At 45.0% G+C, this 21,303-nt stretch overlaps 1 protein-coding gene across 1 annotated transcript in view; it reads right to left on the bottom strand.

The window, feature by feature from the left end:
* The window catches only part of ARRDC1 (arrestin domain containing 1), a 221,975-nt gene extending 200,935 nt beyond the window's left edge, over window positions 1-21,040 (bottom strand). The window contains exon 1 of the mRNA XM_030207082.1: window positions 20,727-21,040. Coding sequence (XP_030062942.1) covers window positions 20,727-20,844 — 118 coding nt within the window. The 5' untranslated portion in view covers window positions 20,845-21,040. The remainder of the gene's footprint in view (window positions 1-20,726) is intronic.
* Window positions 21,041-21,303: the final 263 nt, after the last annotated feature.

Raw genomic sequence — 21,303 nt, 5'->3', positions numbered from 1 at the left:
CCCTGGAAACTCTCAAAGATCCCTCGGGGTCAGCCCACTGAGCCGAAACAAGCTCTAGGATGGAGTCATGCAAAGGGAAGGCCCGAGCAGCTTTCTTGGTACTAGCCATCCTGGGATTACCCGAGGAGGCCATGCCACTGTCAGGATCTTCAATCGAGAGGGCCTGCAGGGTATCTGAAATAAGCGCTGGCAGCTCATCACGGTGGAAATCCTCACCGCGGAGGGATCATCCAGATCCTGTGGTAAATCCGCACCTGACTCTGGTTCCTCAGACCAAGAACGTCTGTCAGAGTTCTCCAAATCCTCATACCCCGACCACGGGGGGGAAAAAGGTGCACCACAATCTGAAGGGGAATTAACCCTTCTGCGCTTATCTTTAGGCCAAGCATCCGGGAAAAAAGCCTCACTGGGCAGTCCCAGGCCAGAATCCATCGGGGGGGCAATCAGAGGACCCTTGAGGAAGGGTCTCTTTTCATCATGTATGCTTTATGCAGCAAAAGCACAAAATCCGGGGAGAAAATCTCACCCTGGGCACCCAAATCCTGTCCGGTGCTAGCCACTCCTGAAATAACCTCATCTCGAGGTGCCCACCCGGCTCAAGTCTCTCCGTGTCCACGGAGGCCGCGCCATGCGGTGTAAGCAAAATGGCGCCCGCTGCCAGCTCAGAGCGGGAAGAAACATCGCTCGCCATGCTCGGGCCGGCTCCTACACCAATACAGCACGATTGACAGAGCCCTGCTGCTGATTTGCGCTTGCCACAAGTGGAACAGCGCTTTACATTGTCCGCAGCCATCGCCGAAAAAAACGGCGGTAAAATCCAAAATGGCGGTTTCGCGCCCAAAATCGCCCCGATCGCGGGCCCACCCCGGAGGAGTTGGAAAACACTCTTACCTTAAAGGATCTAGTGTACAACTACGATCCTGCTGAAATCAGGTCAAAAACCTCTGTTCCAGCGTCTCTGCGTTTAAAAACGCGATGCGACTTTTTTTTTTTTTTTTTTTAAAGCTGTGAGGAAAGCAGAGGTATCGAAGACTCCGGAGGCTCAGATGAGTGGGAAAGGGCGAACCTATATGCCTGCATCCACTGTTGATGGGTAAGGACAGGGAAAGCAAGGCAATATGTCCACATCCACAGAGGTATGGGTAAGGCAAGGAAAGGGCTAACCTATGTGCCTTTAAAGTGAAGCTGCTATAGCCTCCAACACCCGGTTAACAACTGGCAAGCCAGGAACCACCTCCCGGCAAATTTTTCTGGAGCTCGAACAAGCTGCAGCCACCTGCTAAGGGAGATAGAGAATACTGAAGAGGCAGTGGAGCTAGCTGGCCAAGAGGGCACTGTGAAAGTTTGAGTGCTCTCTATCTCCCCTGCTGGTGATGGACATAACCCATACGTAATGGCTTCATCTGCTTGATGACAAGGAAGAAGGGGTTAAAGTCTTGCCTTGGATAGTGACCGTGCTAGGGGTCATAGGTTGAATAGTATTGGTAAGTGGTGAGCCTTGGGGGACCCCTCACGCCATCTTCCGTAGAGAGGAGATCAGAGAATGTCTTTACTTCACAATGGTATTTCTCTCTCATTTTTACAATAGAGAACCATCTACAAACAGTTCAACCAATTGTCTTTCTGCATTGCCCCCAATGGAAGCAAACAAGTCTAATGTGTGTGTGTGTGTGGGGGGGGGGGGGGGGGGGGAGGAGTGCAGGTGAACTAGAGAACTGCATATAAAGTCAGAAAAATTGTTCAGACATTAGCCATCCTAGTTTCTGGACATTAAATGTCTCACTGTTAATTTGACTGGATTTAGCTCACACTTCAATAGCTAAATCCTAATCTCCTCAAGCATCTCACAGGACCCCCCCCCCCCCCCCAAACCAAGTGCACACAAACTCCCCTATATTCTATATATGGCACCCAAAATTCAGCACCGAAAGTTGATCGCACATCTTAGAACACCACCCAACTAAACTGACTGAAAAAAAACCCAGTGCCAATAATTGGGTAATTTGGAGCTAGGGGCTATTCTATAGTGATGTGCACCCAAATCCCAACGTGCATAACCCAAAAGGGTGTTTGGCCGTGGAGGGCCAGGGGCGTTCCTGAACTTTGCTTGCACTATACCTGGGATGTGCACCCAAGTTGGACTCTGATAATTTACACCTGGTTTCCATTAAGTCTTAGCGCCCAAAATAGTACTCAATCCTATTCTATAGTGGGCGTCATCTTTGAATGCTCATTAAAAGAACAGCATTGAGCGCCAAATTTATTCAGCACTGATTTTTGAGCACTGTTTACGGAATCTAGCCCAGTATACCAATGGCTTAATCTGGCCCTACCTATAGCATGTACGGTAGTTTTTGAGTCTGAGCAACTTGTAGGGTTGCTGGGATAGCTGAAGAGGATTTGTGTTTGTGGGGGGTGTATGCAAAGTGGTGTGCCAACTGCAGGGATAGTATGGCGGTTTTTGAAGAGTAGGAAGTTCCTCAAATTGCCTTGCCCTGTTCTTTTAACTCCTACATTTCACTCCATGTTCTTATGTTACATAAACTGGAATGCCTTTTCCCATAGAAATTAGCCATATTTTGAGGGGCCTATTTTCCAACCTATGTCTTTTCCCTTATGCCAAGTCTCTTCACACTGTTAAAATTTTCCTAGAATTATTTTGCTAACACTCAAAACTTTTCATACAATTCTTTCCAGCTTCTTCCTAGAATTATTTTGCTGACAATCAACCCTTTTGTACAATTCTTTCCAGCATCTGTCAGGTTGGAAATAAGAAGTTCAAGCAGCAGCTTTAAGTTACAACTGCCAAATTCATATTTTGAAAAAACTCTAGTGGCCTGTCTATGCATCCTATGACCTATCAAGAACACTTTCTCTTTAAAAGTTTTACTTGTATTAGAAGTATTCAGACGAGTTAAGGTTACTTAAAAAATAAATTAAAAAAAAAAAAAAAAAGTCACCTGGTACCAGTCTGTAGGCAGTCAAGGAAGTTACTGCACTTAATCACTTGAGCCAAGGTCACAGCTCCAGTGACAAAATTCAAAAGCCACATAAAGAGAAAAACAGGCTGTGTCAACTGTCACACTGTGACATCACAAGTGATCTGAAAAATTTCAAAGTATTTAGACTTTAGCTCCTATTGGGGAAGCTGCATCTGTTTGTATGCATAAATGCATCCCACTACCACCACCACCACCATACAGCCCCCATCACTCAAAGGAGAGACCTTTACCAGGTCTTTTCATACACAGCCAATGAACAGCCATGCTCAAGTTGTCAAATAGAGGAAGTGGAAAAATACACCACTGAAAAGTGCACACACTGTAACAAAGCTGGTTTGTAATGGGTTTAATGTAAACGATTACAATTGTGTACAAAAGTTATAGCCTTCTGCATCAAAACTAAACATCCCTAAATTGGATACTTACATTTAAAAGAGGACAGATGCAAGTGCAATCAGGTTGGCTCAGAGCATTTAGAATACATTTTCCACAAAACTCTGCTGCTTACAAGAGAACAGTGCACAGACTGTGAATCCCCGGGACAAATTCAGTGCTTATAATTTACACACTTCAAAAGTACAGTGGATGCTTGTGTTTTCTCTGCATGTCCATTTCACAGAGCAGCAATACATCCGTCTTTTACAATTTGTGAAAAATTGTGCCCTGTTATACAGTGACAAAGACTAGCATGCAGACAATTTCTCAGCTGCCCATCAATAATAGTAGACATTTCTCAGTGCTACATAAAATTAGAGGCCAACTGATTTTCAGTTTTGGCACTAAAAATCAGACTAAAATTTCAATGCAGCCTTGTTTCCGTTTCGACTGAAAATGCCACTACATTTGTCTGAAACCATAACTCTTCCCTCCCCCCCCCCCGGACCAAAACCGTGACACCCTCCTGGGCTTACCTTAGGAGCCCTGGTGGTCTAGTGGCCTAACCAGGGACAGAGCAATCCCCCAGTCACTCCTGCCCCTGCAGTATCTGCTGTCAAAATGGCAGCCATGACCTGTCATTTTGACAACAGACGGCAGGAGTGACTGGGGATTGCTCCTGCCCTGGTTAGGCCACTAGACCAGAGATTAAATGTAGGCCGGGGGGGGGGGGGGAGGAGGAGGAGTGACCTGGGATTGCTCCTGCCCTAGTTAGGCCACTAGAGATTTAAAGGTAGGCCAGGGGAGGAGAGACTGATCATGGGGTGGGGGTTGAACCAGGCTAGAGTGAATGGGGATTGCTCCTGCCCCAGTTAGGCCACTAGACCAGAGATTAAATGTAGGCCAGGGGAGAAGGAGAACAGACTATAATCACAAGGGGGGGGGGGGGCTGGACTGGACAGGTTTGTCCAAAAGCCAGTACTGAATTTTGGCCACATATATGGAGCATTAAGTGACTTGCCTAAGATCCCATGAGGGAACTGTGGGATTTGAGCCCTGGTTTCCAACCTGCTGCTCTAACCCAGTGTTTCCCAAGTCCAGTCCTAGAGTACCCCTTGCCAGTCAGGTTTGCAGGATATCCACAATGAATATGCATGAAACATTTGCATATAATGGCAAGTGAATGCAAATCAAGTTCATCTAACCCATTCCTTGGGACATACCTAGCCATTTAGTTTTTCAAGATACCCACAGTGAAAATGCATGAAGTAAGATTTGCATACAATGGAGGCAGTGCATACAAGTTTACCATGCATTATTGCGGATTTCCTGAAAACCTGACTAGCTGGGTGTCCTGAGGACTAGGCAGAAAACCCTGCTCTAACCATTAGAATTAAATACTAGCTGCTTTCTTAGAAGTAACTGAGGCAGTGCCAGGAGGTAACCATGGTTACCACAGAGCCAACTGGCACTGGGGCAGGGCTCCAAGGGATCATTGTCTGTATATAGAGGCAGACACAGGAGGTCAGGGCAGAGATAGAAATGGTTACATACAGCATGCCCTTAACAAGCAATTTACTTGCTCATTAATGGCTGCTGTATGCTGAAAGGGCTTCTGTGCTGCCGCGGTAGACATCAGCGCACAGCATATTAAAATGCTGTAGAGGAGTGGCCTAATGATTAGTGCAGTCTGGGGAACTGGGTTTGATTCCCACTGCTGCCTAATGGTCAGTAGTGGGTTGAGATCCTGAGGAACCAGGTTCAGTTCCCTCTGCAGCTCTGTCACTTAGTTGCCCCAGGTACAATATACTACTCCCACCGGGACAGTGCAAGTACCCTACAGTTGTATATAAACTGCCTCAATTTATGCTCGAAAGAGGTAGTCTATCAAGTTAATAAAATGATAAATAGCCAATTAAGCTACCTCACAGCACACCAAGCTGTTCACTGATGTCTACTGCAGGAGCTCAAGGCCAGAAACCTACGGCCACATCTTGAGTTCCTGCAGTCAGCATCTCCTTCCTCTGTTCCATTTCCCCAAAATCACCCAACCCCATTCTCTCCCACCTCTTTAGGTTTTGTTTTATTCCTGTTGCACACCCCCTCCCTCAGGAAGAAGCTGTTTACCTGGTGTCTAGTGGCCTGACGGACTGCAACTGGTCAGTCTCTCTCCTTCCCTCCCAGAATTTTAAAGGCATGACTAGTGTCTAGAAGAACCCCCCACCCCCAGAGCTGCTACCTCTTAATGGCAAGAGCCATGCCCACAGGCTCCTGCCTCCAGTGCAGTCATTCTGAAACTGGCTGCTCCTACCTCTTATATGGCAAAATATACTGGGTGGAGCAGCAGCTGTCATTTTCAAAATAACTGCGCCAGAGGCAGGAGCCAATGGCCATTAACAGGTATTGGGTTGGGGGGGGGAGGGTACTGGGTGCCACTAGGAACATGTCTTTACATTTTTGGATGGGCAGAAGGAAGGGGTGCCACTACACACATGGGAGGGACACCGTTTGGATCAGGCGGGAAAAATGCCACAGCATGCTCAACTTTGGGGGCTTTATTTTGTATTACTGCCACCCTTCCTCAAGCACCGTCAGGAAAGGCGACTTTAAATCCACGAGCTGCGCATTACTGTTGCATTTTTAACACAGCAGTAATTTGCATGCTCATTGATTACAGCATGCTATGGTATTTTTCTGGTGGCATTTTGCAGTAGAGTTGAACCTCTACCATGAGGCTTACTGCATCACCCCCTCAGGTAGCTATGCACCCCCTAAAGTACAAGCCCCAAACAATCATCTTACTGTCTCACACTTCCAATGAAGGGGAATTGACAACAAAACTTTTACTTTGCTCCATCAGCAGTTAGAAGTAAGATCCCCTTTTTCTATTTGACGGAAAGCCATTAACCGTATTGAAAGATTCACACTTAGCTATGATTCAAGTTATGAGTATCTGAGTAAACCTCGGTGAAAACTGAAAAAACTCCAGCAGTGCAAGTCATGGGAAAAGCTCACACTAAGGGGATTTAGGTAGAAAAGACCCAAACCTTAAAACTCTACACAGCACAAGTTTAAATATGATCAAATAGTATGACTACCATGCTCTATGATGCTGCATAAGCCAGTCAGACCTTGCTTTCCAGGAGGTAACTATAGGTTAGACAGAAAATGTTTGTCAATATAAGTATTGTTTTATCATTCTAGATAAGTAATATACACAGGGAATGAAAGACATTACTCTTCCAAAACAATAGCACAAGTACTTAACACTTAACCTAAGAAAAAATGAGTGCTAACACTAGCATTTTGCTCTTATGGTTCTGGAAGAGTTTATCTAGTATGATAACACAAAAATCACATGTGCCTTTAAAAGAAAAAAAAAAAAGAAAAAAAAAAAAAAAAAGTTTCCTTCCAAAGAGGTGGTTGATGCTAATTACAATACCATACATCCAAACACCTTAACCAGCTCTTAGGTCAAGCAGTCCACTCATTTGGGGGCTTATTCATTGTACACCATTTCTGATATCATTTCACTGGGGATGGGGGGAGGCTCGAGAGCCGTTCTCTTATCACCACATCTTTCACGAGTGATCTAAGTTACTGACAATATCCAGAACACAATGGGGTACGAGACAAGCAAATTCTCCACTTTTTTTTAAACTTTATTTATTGATTTTAAAGCAACATAATATTTATAAAAACATATAACAGCATATAATATGGAACAATGAAGAAAAACACAAAAATCCCAAACAAAAAAAAACATACAGTGAGCTCATAAAAATAAAACAGGACAGTATGAATAACATACTTTAGAGAGCTAATTCCCTTCACAAGTCACATAGGGGCATATTTTCAAAGCACTTAGCCTTTCAAAGTTCCACAGAAACCTATGGAACTTTGGAAGGCTAAGTGCTTTGAAAATATGCCTAATAGTTGTCTAGCAGCGACCATGCTCTATGGAAAGAGGAGATGCCGGTGGTGGGAAGCGGGACTGGTGGTTTGGAGGCAGGAATAGTGCTGGGCAGACTTATACGGTCTGTGCCAGAGCCGGTGGTTGGGAGGCGGGGATAGTGCTGGGCAGACTTATACGGTCTGTGCCAGAGCCGGTGGTTGGGAGGCGGGGATAGTGCTGGGCAGACTTATACGGTCTGTGCCCTGAAGAACACAGGTACAAATCAAAGTAGGGTATACACAAAATTAGCACATATGAGTTATCTTGTTGGGCAGACTGGATGGACCGTGCAGGTCTTTTTCTGCCATCATCTACTACGTATGTTACTATGAAAGAGGAGATGCAACCGTTTTTTTTTTTAATCAGCATTCATGACATTGGTGGTTACCACAAAACAAAACTAGAGAGTTTTCAATTCAAATAGTTATAAGACAACCAGAACAAATTAGGTACAAAAGTGCCTCCACTGATGCAGAACCCTCAACAGGCTCTAATGTCAGAGTACTGCAATATCTATGTAACAGACCACAAACAATCCTTTTGGTGGTTGACTTAAGCCCATGGATCCATTCCTCTCCACTCCTGTCCCATCCTTATACTTTTGTTAGGCTCCCCTCAAATTTTGTTTGGTTACTTTGACCTTGAATTTCTAAACGATTTACTATACCTCAACCAGAGGACTTATTTGCCGTTTGGGGCCTGAAAACAAGGAGATATAAAGTGATTTGTCCAAGGTCACAAGGGCTATCAGGAGAATAAACAGAATTTGAACCCTTGCTTTGTCTGCAGCTCCCTCCACTAGGGCAGGCAACCACTATGGGTTTTCAAGACTGTCACCATAAATATGCATGAGATTGGAAGCAGTACATGAAAATCATTGTGCAAACAGATTTCATGTATATTCATGGTGGCAATCTTGAAAATCCAACTGGATTTGTGGCCCTCAAGGATCCCGCACTAGGCATCTAGTTCTGGCTTCAAGTGTAGAGAGTTTACAAATAGTGTTGTACCTAGCTCTACTTCTCTATGGGGAACATACTTAGCACAGCCAGCCTTACAAATATGGGCCAGGCATAGTCCTAGTTATCGAATGTTTCCCTAGTTACCCCATTTCCTGGTTGTTTTTACATTTGTACCCCACGCTTTCCCACTCATGTCAGGCTCAATGCGGCTTACATGGGGCAATGGAGGGTTAAGTGACTTGCCAGAGTCACAAGGAGCTGCCTGTGCCTGAAGTGGGAATCAAACTCAGTTCCTCAGGACCAAAGTCCACCACCCTAACCACTAGGCCACTCCTCCACTCTACAATTGTCTACAATGCACTCACAGAAGCACTTCTTGCCCTCCTCACATTTCAGTAGGAGCCAGGTTTGTGATTTTTATCACAATTCAATGTTTAGCTTTCAGTGTATTGTGTGCATAGCAGCAGCCCTCGTCTCCCTCCAAACTGACCACCTTCCCCAGACTGCTTGGTGCACTGGTCCCTAGCAGCCTCCCCTCCTTCTCCCCAACCCTGCCCTACTCAAACAACTTAAAAATTCCTCCATGGTAGTCTAGTGGGCCCCCATACCTCCGATTGCTTTCCAAGCTGACACCTCCTCACCACCAGCAACCACAAGAAGAGCGGAAGAAACCAAAAGTACCAGACTGGAGATCGCAAATAGTAAGAGCGCCAAAATAGTTTTATTAGGACCCTACACGGTCCGTGTTTCGGCCAAAAAGGCCTTCCTCAGGGGTCTAAAACAAAAGATAAAATTATCCTACATAATAAAGCGCACCTCCAACATTCTGAAGCCGAGGAAGTGAAGCCTTCAAGCATTCCTGCAACGTTCCGGAACTACGTGTCATCAATTGAGGAGATGGAGCCTTACAGAGCGCACAAATGCTTCATTTCCTCTGCTTCAGAACGTTGGAGGTGCGTTTTATTATATAGGATGTGCTCGGTGCTTTTCTGTAGCACATGGGGGGAATTTAATGTATGCTGATTAAAGTGGAGGAGTGGCTGGAGGGGGGCAGGGGAGAGAGGAGAATCGCTGGGTGGCTGGAGGGGGGGCAGGGGAGAGAAGAGCATCGGTGGGTGGCTGGAGGGGGGGGCAAGGGAAAAAGTAGAATCGCTGGGTGGCTAGAGGGGGGACAGAAACGACACACTCGCACCCAGCAGTCTCACTCTCTCTCTCTCAAACACAGTCAATCTCACACATACTCTCTCAAACATACACACTCCGAGGAAAACCTTGCTAGCGCCCGTTTCATTTGTGTCAGAAACGGGCCTGTTTTACTAGTATAATATAAAAACACATCAAAAAAATTTGGTACAAAACATATAATAGTGACATTGAAACACAATTAAAACCATAAAAATCTAAAAACATGTGATATCACAAATTACAAAAAATATAAATAAAGGTGCGACGATTTGAAATAATCCAAAACAACAATAAAAGCCAAATGCAGTTTTTTAAATAGATTTATTTATTTAAGGTCATTTATACCCTGCCTTTTGCCAGAGTTTTGCAGCCCCAAAGCGGCTTACAATGAACTAATAAAATAATTACAATGAAAAGGGAGAAGGAATGGAAAGAGGGAGAAGGAAGGGAATAAAAATACAATCTTAAAACAAATAAACAGGCAGGTATGGGAGAGAAAAGTAAAAGAAAGAGGAGGAAGGAAGGAAAAGGAAAAGTCCAGAATCAGGTCTTGACTCGCTGGGAATCTTGGAGTTAGGCGAACAGGACAGCAGAGCCGAGAAGAAACATCATATTTGGCAGGAAGAGGCACTATCGGGCATCTCCAACGATGACCAACAGCTGATCGATGGTTAACTCTGTAGTTGTGCAGCACAGCCGTTTCAGACCGTCCAACATGGCTAGGTGACACAATGCAACATGTGCTAGTACGAATCACTCGACTGAAAGACTGCCTGGCAGGGCAGGGCCCTCTGGAGCTTCCAATGAGGGAGGACGCTGTCAGTCGCAAGATATGGATGTAAGATTTGTCTGTCTTGCCCGCGATCCGTTTCTACCCCCTGTATTTATTCCGTTTAGTGCCTTTTTATCACATATAAATTCACACTATATATATAGTTTTAATATAAGTACTCATGTATGTGGCTTTGGATGTTTGAAACAGCATCATAACATTTTCACGCCTATATTATGCAGCTTTGGCTTTTATTGTTATTTTGGATTATTTCAAATCGTCGCACCTTTATTTATATTTTTTGTAACGATTTGTGATATCACATGTTTTTAGATTTTTATGGTTTTGTGTTTCAATGTCACTATTGTTTTTATATCATATCATTTTATCTTGTTTTGTTTTAGACCCTGAGGAAGGCCTTTTTGGTCGAAACACGGACCGTGTAGGGTCCTAATAAAACTATTTTGGTGCTCTTACTATTTGCGGTCTCCAGTCTAGTCCTTTTGGTTTCTTCCACTCTTCTTGTGGTTGCTTGTGTGCTTTGCGGAAGATTTGGACCCTCTTTTGGTTTAACTCCTCACCACCCCCATATTAAATTCCTGGTGTGCTAATGTCCCCCTCCCCTGTTAAAAAAAAATGCCCTGGTGGCCAGGTAGCCCCCAGCCCCCCCTCCACCACACACAAATCCCCTGGTAGTCGAGTAGTCCCCTCCTTCCCCTCAGTCCCCCCCTCCTAAAATCCCTGCCTGTCTAGCAGGGCCCCTCTCCCATAAATAACCCTAAGCCAAGGCCCCTGACCCCATACCCTCTCTTATATGGTAAAAGGGCCCCACCTGGTGCCTCCCTGGATGCACTGTGCCACTGGCATTTTGCAGATGATGGTGCCTAGAGGCATCGTTCCTACCTTGTGCGAGAGTCAGGGAGGGTGGCTAGGTAGGTGGGAAGGTCTACTAGACTACCAGGGATTTTTTTTTTTTTTTGGGGGGGGGGGGGGGGGACTACTATACTACCAGGCAATTTGTTTGTGGGTGGAAAGGGAGCCAAGGCATTTTATTTATACTACGGGAAGAGTGTGTCAGGTCAGGAGGAAGTGGTGGTGGTCATGTGGGGGGGGGGGGGGGGGGGGGGCTGCTCAGACACAGACAGGAATGTTGACATTTAGCACTGAGCTGCAGACTACTGCTGAATTTTAACAGCAGTAATTTGCACGCTCATTAGTTTCAGCAGACCACAGCAATTTTTTGGCACTAATTTCACAGTATAGTGAAGACTATGGCAAGCCTTTGAGCACTGGCCCCCAAATCATCATCACTGTGACATCAAGCTTATAAAACTTCAACAGAAAAATTAAATTCCATTATAAGTATCAGTCACCTGCTAAACAAATGGCTAGAGGTACTTGCTGCTGAATAATTAACAAACTTAGTACAAGTTGTATTATATCAGCTCCAGTTACCCACGTCACCTGACTTGTCTGACAGGGGAAGGGAACCATTTCTTCTCAGAGTGGGGCAGGCAGGACAACATACTGGTATAAAGATGGATGGTGAGGGGGGACAAGCCTTTCCTTCCCTTCTCAGATGCAGGCAGGTGAAGGGTGTGAGCATTTCAATTATTATATCATTCAAAGCAGAACCACTACAAATTGAGGGGCCTATGCTCAAAGCTACTGCTGACATTAATATGTCATTAATGCCAGGTTTGGGATCACGTGATGGACAGAGAGAGAGCAGACGTGTCTTGGCTTTCTCCTGGGTTAGCTCCCCCCTTAAACCCGACAGAATCAACAAAATTCGGGAACGAACAAATCCTGGGCACTACTCAGCAGCAAAGTTTATGGACCACTTTGTAGTGCGCGAACAGAGGGTGATGTCGACCAGGACGGCAAAGAAAGAGGCCGAAAAACAACGCGGGCAGGGAGAGAACAAGATGGCGCCGAGCCCGAAGCCAGACGGTGTTCCAGCATTTACCCCAGCACAGCTGTCTCAACTAACAGAAGCGGTACAATCTGCCCTGGCACCGCAGTTTTCTAAGCTTTCCGAACAAACAGCGGGAATGGAATCGCGCTTGGATGAAACGACCCGAAGGACCGGGGAATTAGAAGTGCGAGTTTCTGAAATTGAAGATACTGAGTCAGCTAAGGCGTCCGAGATAAAAGACCTGCAACGCGAGCTTGGAGCTCTTACTCAGCATCTTGACGATCTGGAAAATCGATCTAGGAGGTCGAACCTCCGAATAATTGGAGTACCTGAGTCGGTTCCGGACCGCTCCCTCTCTTTTCAGCTCGAGCGCTGGCTAAAATCAGAATTCGCACTCTCTGATAGTGTAGGGCCGTTGTGCCTGGAACGCGCGCACCGATTGGGGAAGCGGAACAATACAGGAACAAGGCCAAGGGCTGTAATTATAAAGGTACACAATTTTGTGCATAAAGAAGAAATCTTGCGAGGGGCTCGATCGAAGTGGGCCACATTGACCTTTGAAGGCTCACCCATAAAAGTATTCCAAGACTACTCCATAGCAGTGCAAGAGAGGCGGAGGGGCTTTGGGCCTATCTGCCGACGCTTGGTAACTGACAAACAACGATTTATGCTGCTATACCCAGCGCTACTAAAGGTGCAAATTGACGGCTCGTGGAGAACTTTTGCAACACCACAAGAAGCACAACAAGGACTAAAATATGATAACTCCATGGACTCAGAACAAGGCTGAGGATTCAGAGCACGTGGTAGACAAGCCATCAGGGCCTGCATTTGGAACGGGCGCTTCTGCTGAAAGGGAGAGCACCTAAAATGCAGGACATTGAGTTAAGTTCACTAGAATTCTGGTTTACATATGCTGTTCATGTAGGGTTGATTTCAACTGATAATATGTGCAGATAAGTTATATACATGTAAAGGTTTCGTTTCCTAAGATATGATCCAAGGTGGGAGGGGGGGCAACTCACCATCATTAGATCTACACTCCCCCAACCGTTGTCCGGGAAGGAGAGTGAGGGGTTAATGGCAGGGAAGAATGGAGGGTTGGGCGGGCAGGGAATGGAAGGGAGGGAAGGAAGGAGGGGGGAGATAGGGAAGGGAGAAAGAGGATAAAATGCAAGGCACACATGGCGGAATTTAAGGAATGTGGACCCATTGAGGAAGATAGATATAGGTCATACAAAAATAAAAACGGAATTGTAGGACTATTGAGACAGCAAGAATGTACAGAACCTGGCGACAGGAAGGGGAGAGTGGCCACGGTGAGCTGGGCACCGGGGGCTAAATTAAAAAGAAATAACCTAACAGTTAGACACTTAATTCCAAAACATCTCTAAGGCTGCATCAACTAGGTTCCTGACGTGGAATGTGGGAGGTATCACGTCCCCAATAAAAAGGACTAAGATCCTGGCAGCTTTAAAGAGTCATAAAGCAGACATAGCCTGCCTGCAGGAAACGCGATTAACCCCAGAGGAACACCAAAAACTAAAGCGAGGTTGGGTGGGAGAAGTGCATGCTACATCAGCTGAAGGAAGAAAACGAGGAGTAGCAATTTTAATTCGCAAAGGCCTAGTGGCGAAATCCCAGTTAATATCCAGTGACCCACAAGGGGGATTCATAATTATCCAATTATGGTTACATCACAAAGAATATTTGGTAGTGGCGGTATATGGACCGAATTTGTACAATAAGGCCTTCTATGATCAGATAGTACAAACATGCATACTTTATAGATCCCTCCCATTGTTGGTTTTGGGTGACTTTAACCTAGTAGCAGACCCAACGCTAGATTGCTCAACGCCTAGACGTGCAGCGCGGGGGGGAACTGGCGCCAGAGCTCTACATCACTTCATGCAAGAGCTCCATGTTGTAGATGCATGGCGGACACTACACCCAGAAGAGCGGGAATATACACATTTGTCAAGAGCGCACGGCACTTTTTCTAGAATAGATTACATTCTAATAGATAAGAAAATATTCTCCCAAGTGGAGGTAGTGGAAATTGGTCCAGAAGAGGTAACAGATCACGCGATGGTATGGGTAGACCTGAAAGTAACAGAGAAAGGTCACGGTGCTGTGGGGTGGCGGTTCCCGTCCTATCTAACCTCGAACAGAGACTTTCAAAGTTATGTACAAGGGAAATGGGCAGAGTTTGCAGAACTTAATTCAGAGTATAAAGACCGCCCTGCTATTTTCTGGCCAGCAGCAAAAGCAGTTATACGAGGCAACATTATTGCATATACAGCAAGACGAGAACGCAGACTGACGGGGGCCATAGTTAATCTGGAGAAAAAGCTCCAAAAAGCAAAGCGTAGATTTATCCAAACCCCTAGCACCCAACACAAAGACCAAATGCAAACTGCTAAAATAGCATTAAACACCATGCTTCAGGAGAGAGCTACCAAGACATTAATATTTAGGAAATACAAACTCCAGAGGTTTGGTAACAGAACAGGGACACTACTGGCGAGCTTGGTCAAGCACAAGGGAGGTCCCCGTGTAATAACAGCGGTAAGGAACAGAAAGGGAGAGATACAACATAAAAGAGAGAACATAGCACAGGTTTTCCAAGAGTTCTTTAGCTCAATGTATAAGCAGGGACTCCCACCAGATACAGAAGCCATTCATAACTACCTCCGAAAAGCAGGTATGGAACAGCTAACGAGTGAGGAGGCAAGGGCCCTAGAAATCCCTATGTCAGGGAAAGAGCTGCAAGAAATTATTAAATCTTTGCCCCTACATTCAGCTCCTGGCCCTGATGGCTATACAAGTGAGTTTTATAAAATCCTAGGGCCCATGGTGATAGGAGCCCTTCAGGACTATTTTGAAGAGGTGATAAGTCAACAAGCGTTCCCAACTCATGCGAATGAGGCACTTATAACCCTGCTTTTAAAGCCAGGGAGACCAGATACACAAGCGGATTCTTATAGGCCAATCTCCTTAATAAACGTTGACGTTAAAATCTTGGCCAAATTGCTCTCCAATAGACTCCATGCATATCTTCCCCGCTTAATAAACTCAACACAGGTAGGGTTTGTTCGCAACCGACAATCAGTAGTTAATGTGAGGCGACTACTACTAGCAATGGGACACTGCCAACATTCAAAGACCCAGTCAGTGCTAGTTAGCTTAGATGCCGAGAAGGCTTTTGACTCTGTAGACTAGGATTACTTGTTTGAGGTACTTTATTTCCTTGGGATTCGGGGATGGGTACAACGGGCGATTCAGGCCTTATATACTCACCCGACAGCTGCAGTGCTAGTGAATGGAGCTCGCACACCACAATTCCCAATAGCCCGAGGAACCAGGCAGGGATGCCCCCTCTCCCCCGCACTGTTTCTATTGGCGATCAAACCTCTGTTGAGGACCCTAGTTAGGGAGCCAGATATTCCCGGGGTGGAGGTGGGAGGGGACAATGTCAAGGTGATGGCCTTTGCGGATGATCTTTTGATAGTGACAACACGACCAGAAATGTCAGTCTCTAAGTTAATACAATGCACAACTGCCTTTGGAGGCCTATCAGGTTTCAAGGTAAATTTACAGAAATCTAATATTATGCAGGTGTACCCTCAGGGGGTGGAGTCATGGGTGGCCAATGACCTGCAGTTGAAACCGCGGGCTATAATTAAATACTTAGGGGTACACATACCACAAGATCTGTCTAAATTATATGACTCTAATGTCCCCAGGTTATTGTCAGAAACGATATCAAAGTTGGCACGATGGCAAGGGTTACCCATTTCACTGTTAGGACGCATAGCTTTATACAACATGATGGTAATACCATGTTGGTTATATGTATTTCAAATGTTACCAATATACTTGAAAGGTATAGATGAAAAACAGTTGACTATTGCCCTGACAAAATTTCTATGGAGAGGGAAGAAACCCAGGTTATCTTTGGACATGGTAAGCTCCCCAAGAGAGTATGGAGGATTGGGACTGTTGAACATCAGATCCTTAACCATAGCTTGTGCTATGAGACATTTAAATGACTGGTTTAGAAACTCTACAGATTTTTCAGCAACAAAAATTGAACTGGAGTTGTGCAAACCATTCCATTTTAGTAGTTTACTCCATGGATTACAATGTAAAATATCACCAACGTTGGAGATATCTCACATATTGCCTACTGCCCAAAAGACCTGGAGGTGGCTATGTAAATTGCATCATTGTTCCTACAAAGTGACTCCACTTTTGCCAATAGGAGGAAACCCGGAATTCCCACCAGGTACCCTATACTCTATATTTACTAGATGGACAAAACAAGGAGTCACGTATTTACAACCCATACTCACGGAAAATGGGAGACTGCAATCTTATAGGCAGTTACAAGGCCTAAAGCTTCTAGGACCTAAGGACCAGTTTCACTACTGGCAACTAAAACACTATGTGACCAATTTGCCCTGGGAAGCACTTGCAGAGGATATTCAAGAGGAACTTCCAGCAGCTTTGTCCTTAAACTCGCAGCAGAAAGTACCATTATCATACCACCACAGGCATATAAAAGACACCAAGTCGGAACTGGACTATGCTAAGTATGCTAGCGACTGGAGTAAGGAGCTATTGGTGCAGGTAACTCCTAGCATGTTTAAGGAACATGTATTGACAATAAAACAAACAACCAATTGGGCCGCGTACTGGGAGACTCAATACAAGTTTGCCCTCCGACTATATATTCCACCGCGAAGGGCTTTCCACATGGGTTTATCTCCGGACGGGGCTTGCCCCAAGTGTGGAGAGGCTGGAGCAACTCTGGGGCATATGTTCTGGAGTTGTCCCCGAGTAGTGCAGTTCTGGACTAGCCTAGTTAGACAAATAACAAAACTATGGAAGACAAGATGGACATATTCGCCCTTACTGTTGTTTGGTAAACCGCAGCTCAGCAGGCCGAGACCTAAAGGTTATTCTGCATTTGTGAAAAGAGCCATCATGATAGCAAAGAAATCTATCTTAGCAGACTGGTTGGAGGTCAAAGAGCCATCGATTCAGATATGGAGAACTCAAATGATACTTTTGATGAGGTTGGAGAGACTAGCATGTAAGGAAAGGCCTCGCGCAGAGCTTGACTTATTTATAGTCAGATGGAGCCCATTCCTTGATACCATGCCCTCGGAGGCAAGAAGCCTATTATTGAATATGTAATTATGTGTCATTGTTGTAAGCTGTGAATATTAATAACTGGGGGAGTAAGAGATGGGTTAGAGGGACAGGAGGGGAGAATAGGGAAGGGAAGGGGTAAGATAGAGTAGGGAAGGACATATATAAAATGATGGTAGATGTTGGCTTAATGGAAGATTGTTCGAATGTATTGTTTCATACCATCAATAAAAATGATTTAAACATAATGCCAGGTTTGGGTGCATGTTATTGAGCACAAGATTAACCATGCGTATTTGCATATCATTTCCTTTGAGCATCACTTAGCTATTTTTCTGTGCTGTTATGCTATGGGGTTTTGCATTGTGCGTTTTAGTGCCCATGTTTGAGCAATGGCCCCGACAAAAGAAGAAAAATATTTAGGTTTACTGGTATATTAACATTTTTGGATTCTGGTGTAGACCAACATACGCTGCTTTTTAATATATTTATAAACTATTTAGAGATGGGAGTAACTAGCGAGGTAATTAAATTTGCTGATGACACAAAGTTATTCAAAGTCGTTAACTCGCAACAGGATTGTGAAAAATTACAGAAGGACCTTACGAGACTGGGAGACTGGGCGGCTAGATGGCAGATGACGTTTAATTTGAGCAAGTGCAAGGTGATGCATGTGGGAAAAAGAACCCGAATTATAGCTATGTCATGCAAGGTTCCACGTTAGGAGTTATGGACCAAGAAAGGGATCTGGGTGTCGTCGTCGATAATACACTGAAACCTTCTGCTCAGTGTGCTGCTGCGGCGAAGAAAGCGAATAGAATGTTGGGTATTATTAGGAAAGGTATGGAAAACAGGTGTGAGGATGTTATAATGCCAATATATCGCTCCATGGTGCGACCGCACCTTGAGTATTGTGTTCAATTCTGGTCGCCGCATCTCAAGAAAGATATAGTGGAATTGGAAAAGGTGCAGCGAAGGGCGACAAAAATGATAGTGGGGATGGGACGACTTCCCTATGAAGAAAGACTAAGGAGACTAGGGCTTTTCAGCTTGGAGAAGAGACGGCTGAGGGGAGACATGATAGAGGTATATAAAATAATGAGTGGAGTGGAACAGGTGGATGTGAAACGTCTGTTCACGCTTTCCAAAAATACTAGGACTAGGGGGCATGCGATAAAACTACAGTGTAGTAAATTTAAAATAAATCAGAGAGAATATTTTTCTTCACCCAATGCGAAATTAAACTCTGGAATTCGTTGCCAGAGAACGTGGTGAAGGCGGTTAGCTTGGCAGAGTTTAAAAAGGGGTTAGACGGTTTCCTAAAGGACAAGTCCATAAACCGCTACTAAATGGACTGGGAAAAATCCACAATTCCAGGAATAACATGTATAGAATGTTTGTACATTTGGGAAGCTTGCCAGGTGCCCTTGGCCTGGATTGGCCGCTGTCGTGGACAGGATGCTGGGCTCGATGGACCCTTGGTCTTTTCCCAGTGTGGCATTACTTATGTACTTATCTAATTATCCAAAGAAATTACCCGTGCCTGAAAATGTTTGGTCTCAAAATATATTATATATATAGGGTAATTTCTTTGGATATTTCGTATGTTGGAAGCTAAAAAATGGACTGAACACAACCTGTTTTGATCAAGAACTTTACATCCCATTGCCTTGAGAACAGAACATAAGCCTTGTAGAACAAGAACCCATTGTAAAGAACCTTCAATTGTACATACACAAGCTTAAAATTTAATATATCAGTGGGAAACATTTGAAATAAGGTCCCCTTACACAAATATAATAGGCCTTCCACCTTAGATACAGGAGTAGTTTTAAGAAAACAACTCTCTCAACACACACACCACCCACCCCCTCTGGATTCCTGCCTTAAGACTGTAATCATTTTATTGAATTAGCACCAATATGCCTACTAATACATCACATTTTAAAGTATAGTCGTATTTTCTTGTACCTGCAGTGGCTGGTTTGTTTTGGAGTTTTTTTTTTTTTTGGGGGGGGGGGGGGGGTTGGCTTAGTTCCACTTTGAAGCCCCCATCACATGGATTTCAGTAGATGGTACAGATGTAATTGGTATGCACACAAGGAACCTGATTCATCAGTTTCTCTCTTCCATTCCTGGAGAAAAGCCATCTCACTCATGAATCCTGGGACAGAGAACTATCCAGAGTACCTGAATGTAACTCACCTTGAGCTACTACTGAAAAAGGTGTGAGCAAAATATAAATAAACAAACATAAGACACTTGTGAATGTGTCAGGAAAAAATGAGACTAAGAAAACACCAAATTCTTCAAGTTAACCTGTGAGAAACCAAGGGTGGGGGGAGTGGAAGACAAGACACACAAAAAAATTACAGGACCCTCTACACTGTTACTAAAGCTTTTCAATTCTTTTCTCTCCTTTAGAGATTTATCCCATGCTTTCTTTCTTAAATTCGTTTATTATCCTCTCCTCCATGCGGCGGCCTTTCACCCATTCAGTAAATATTTCCTTAAGTTACTCCCAAATCTACCTAGCCCCTTTCACAGAAAGTATCTGACACAGAAACAAGCAACTTATGCGGAAGCAACAAGCAGAACCAAAATAGCGTGCTTCAAAAATTTCTGGCTTATACAATTAACGTTTAAATAGAGCGGTAAGGTCCAGAAGACACACACAACCAGTAAGTAACCTCTCCAGAACCCTCTTGCCGGCCAGCGTTAGGCACCTGTTGCCGTGCTCTTGGCACAATGACTGAAGGAGAAGAAAGTGCAATTGACAAAAACAACACACAGAGAGAGGAAGTGGTATAGACAAAAGCTCAGGAGAAAGGAAACATCACGGGCAGCTCTTATTTCATTCTCCCAATGTTGATCATTTCCGAACCTTAATATCTTGAGTATTACTGCCCAAGATAAAAGAAGGTCCAAATGCAAGCTGGATAAGGTGAGTTTATTTTTCGACATCCTGAACTTAGATGCTTAAATTTAACTTTTTTTTGGGTGGGGGGAGGGGAAAGAACGCCAAGCTCTAGGAATACCACTTGTTCTGGATCTCTACATTACAGGAGCGCACGTGTATACCAAGAAAAAGCTAACAGACTACACTTGGCTCTTTTTAATGCTGTACCGACCCTTGCGGAAAGCCCAATACCGATACAAGAACCAACATCGTCCCCGTCCCAGTAGCTGTATCAGCTAACAGGAGTAAAGAACAAGCGTTGGGATGGGTGAGAAAACGATGGATCTGACCTGGTTGGTTCGAAACCGACTTTTTTTTTTTTAACGCAGGAGCGAATGGCCCGATCAGGTTCCAGAGACTCCCGGTTAAAGATAAGTCTAGAGGCTGTTACCACTTCAGCTTCCCCCTTCCCTCCGTTAGTACTCCGTAACGACCACTCACCTTTATAAGGTAGGGCCCCCGCCAGGCGCACGGTGACGGTACCGCTGAGCGGTTCCCCGGGGCTGTAGATAACACGGCTGTTGCTCAGACTGATCTCGAAACGCTGCACTCTGCCCATGGCCGGACTACAACAGCGACAATACTCGCACCTTCTACCGTCACTGCCGCTGCGCGCAAACTGAACCCGGCCGCGTGCACTTTCCTTCTCGCCCTGCTTACTCTGCTACCTGCTCTGTGACGTCACCACTGTCGAACGACCCGCCCCTTAAAGATATCGTGCTAGGCATGGGCTGCGCAGACTGAACCCGCATGTATTTTCCTACCCTCCCTGCTTACTGCTACCTGCTCTGTGACGTCACTGATGTCGAACGACCCGCCTCTTAAAGGCGTCGTGCCTGCCGGCCACGGGCTGCGCAGACTGGGTGAGGGGAGAGAAGAAGGCGTGGCTCGGAGCAGTTGCCAGGCACGAAGCTGTCATGTCTGTTGTCCAAACATGATCCTTTCCTCTTGGTAGGATTTTTCCTTTTCGGCTTTAACCAATGGAGAGAAGTGTCATACACTCTTGTATGATAAGAAA

This window comes from Microcaecilia unicolor, chromosome 6 (genome assembly GCF_901765095.1).
Source record: "Microcaecilia unicolor chromosome 6, aMicUni1.1, whole genome shotgun sequence".
NCBI classification, from domain to species: domain Eukaryota; kingdom Metazoa; phylum Chordata; class Amphibia; order Gymnophiona; family Siphonopidae; genus Microcaecilia; species Microcaecilia unicolor.
Note: the sequence above shows the minus strand (reverse complement) of the source record. Positions and strands in the feature narration are given on the sequence as shown.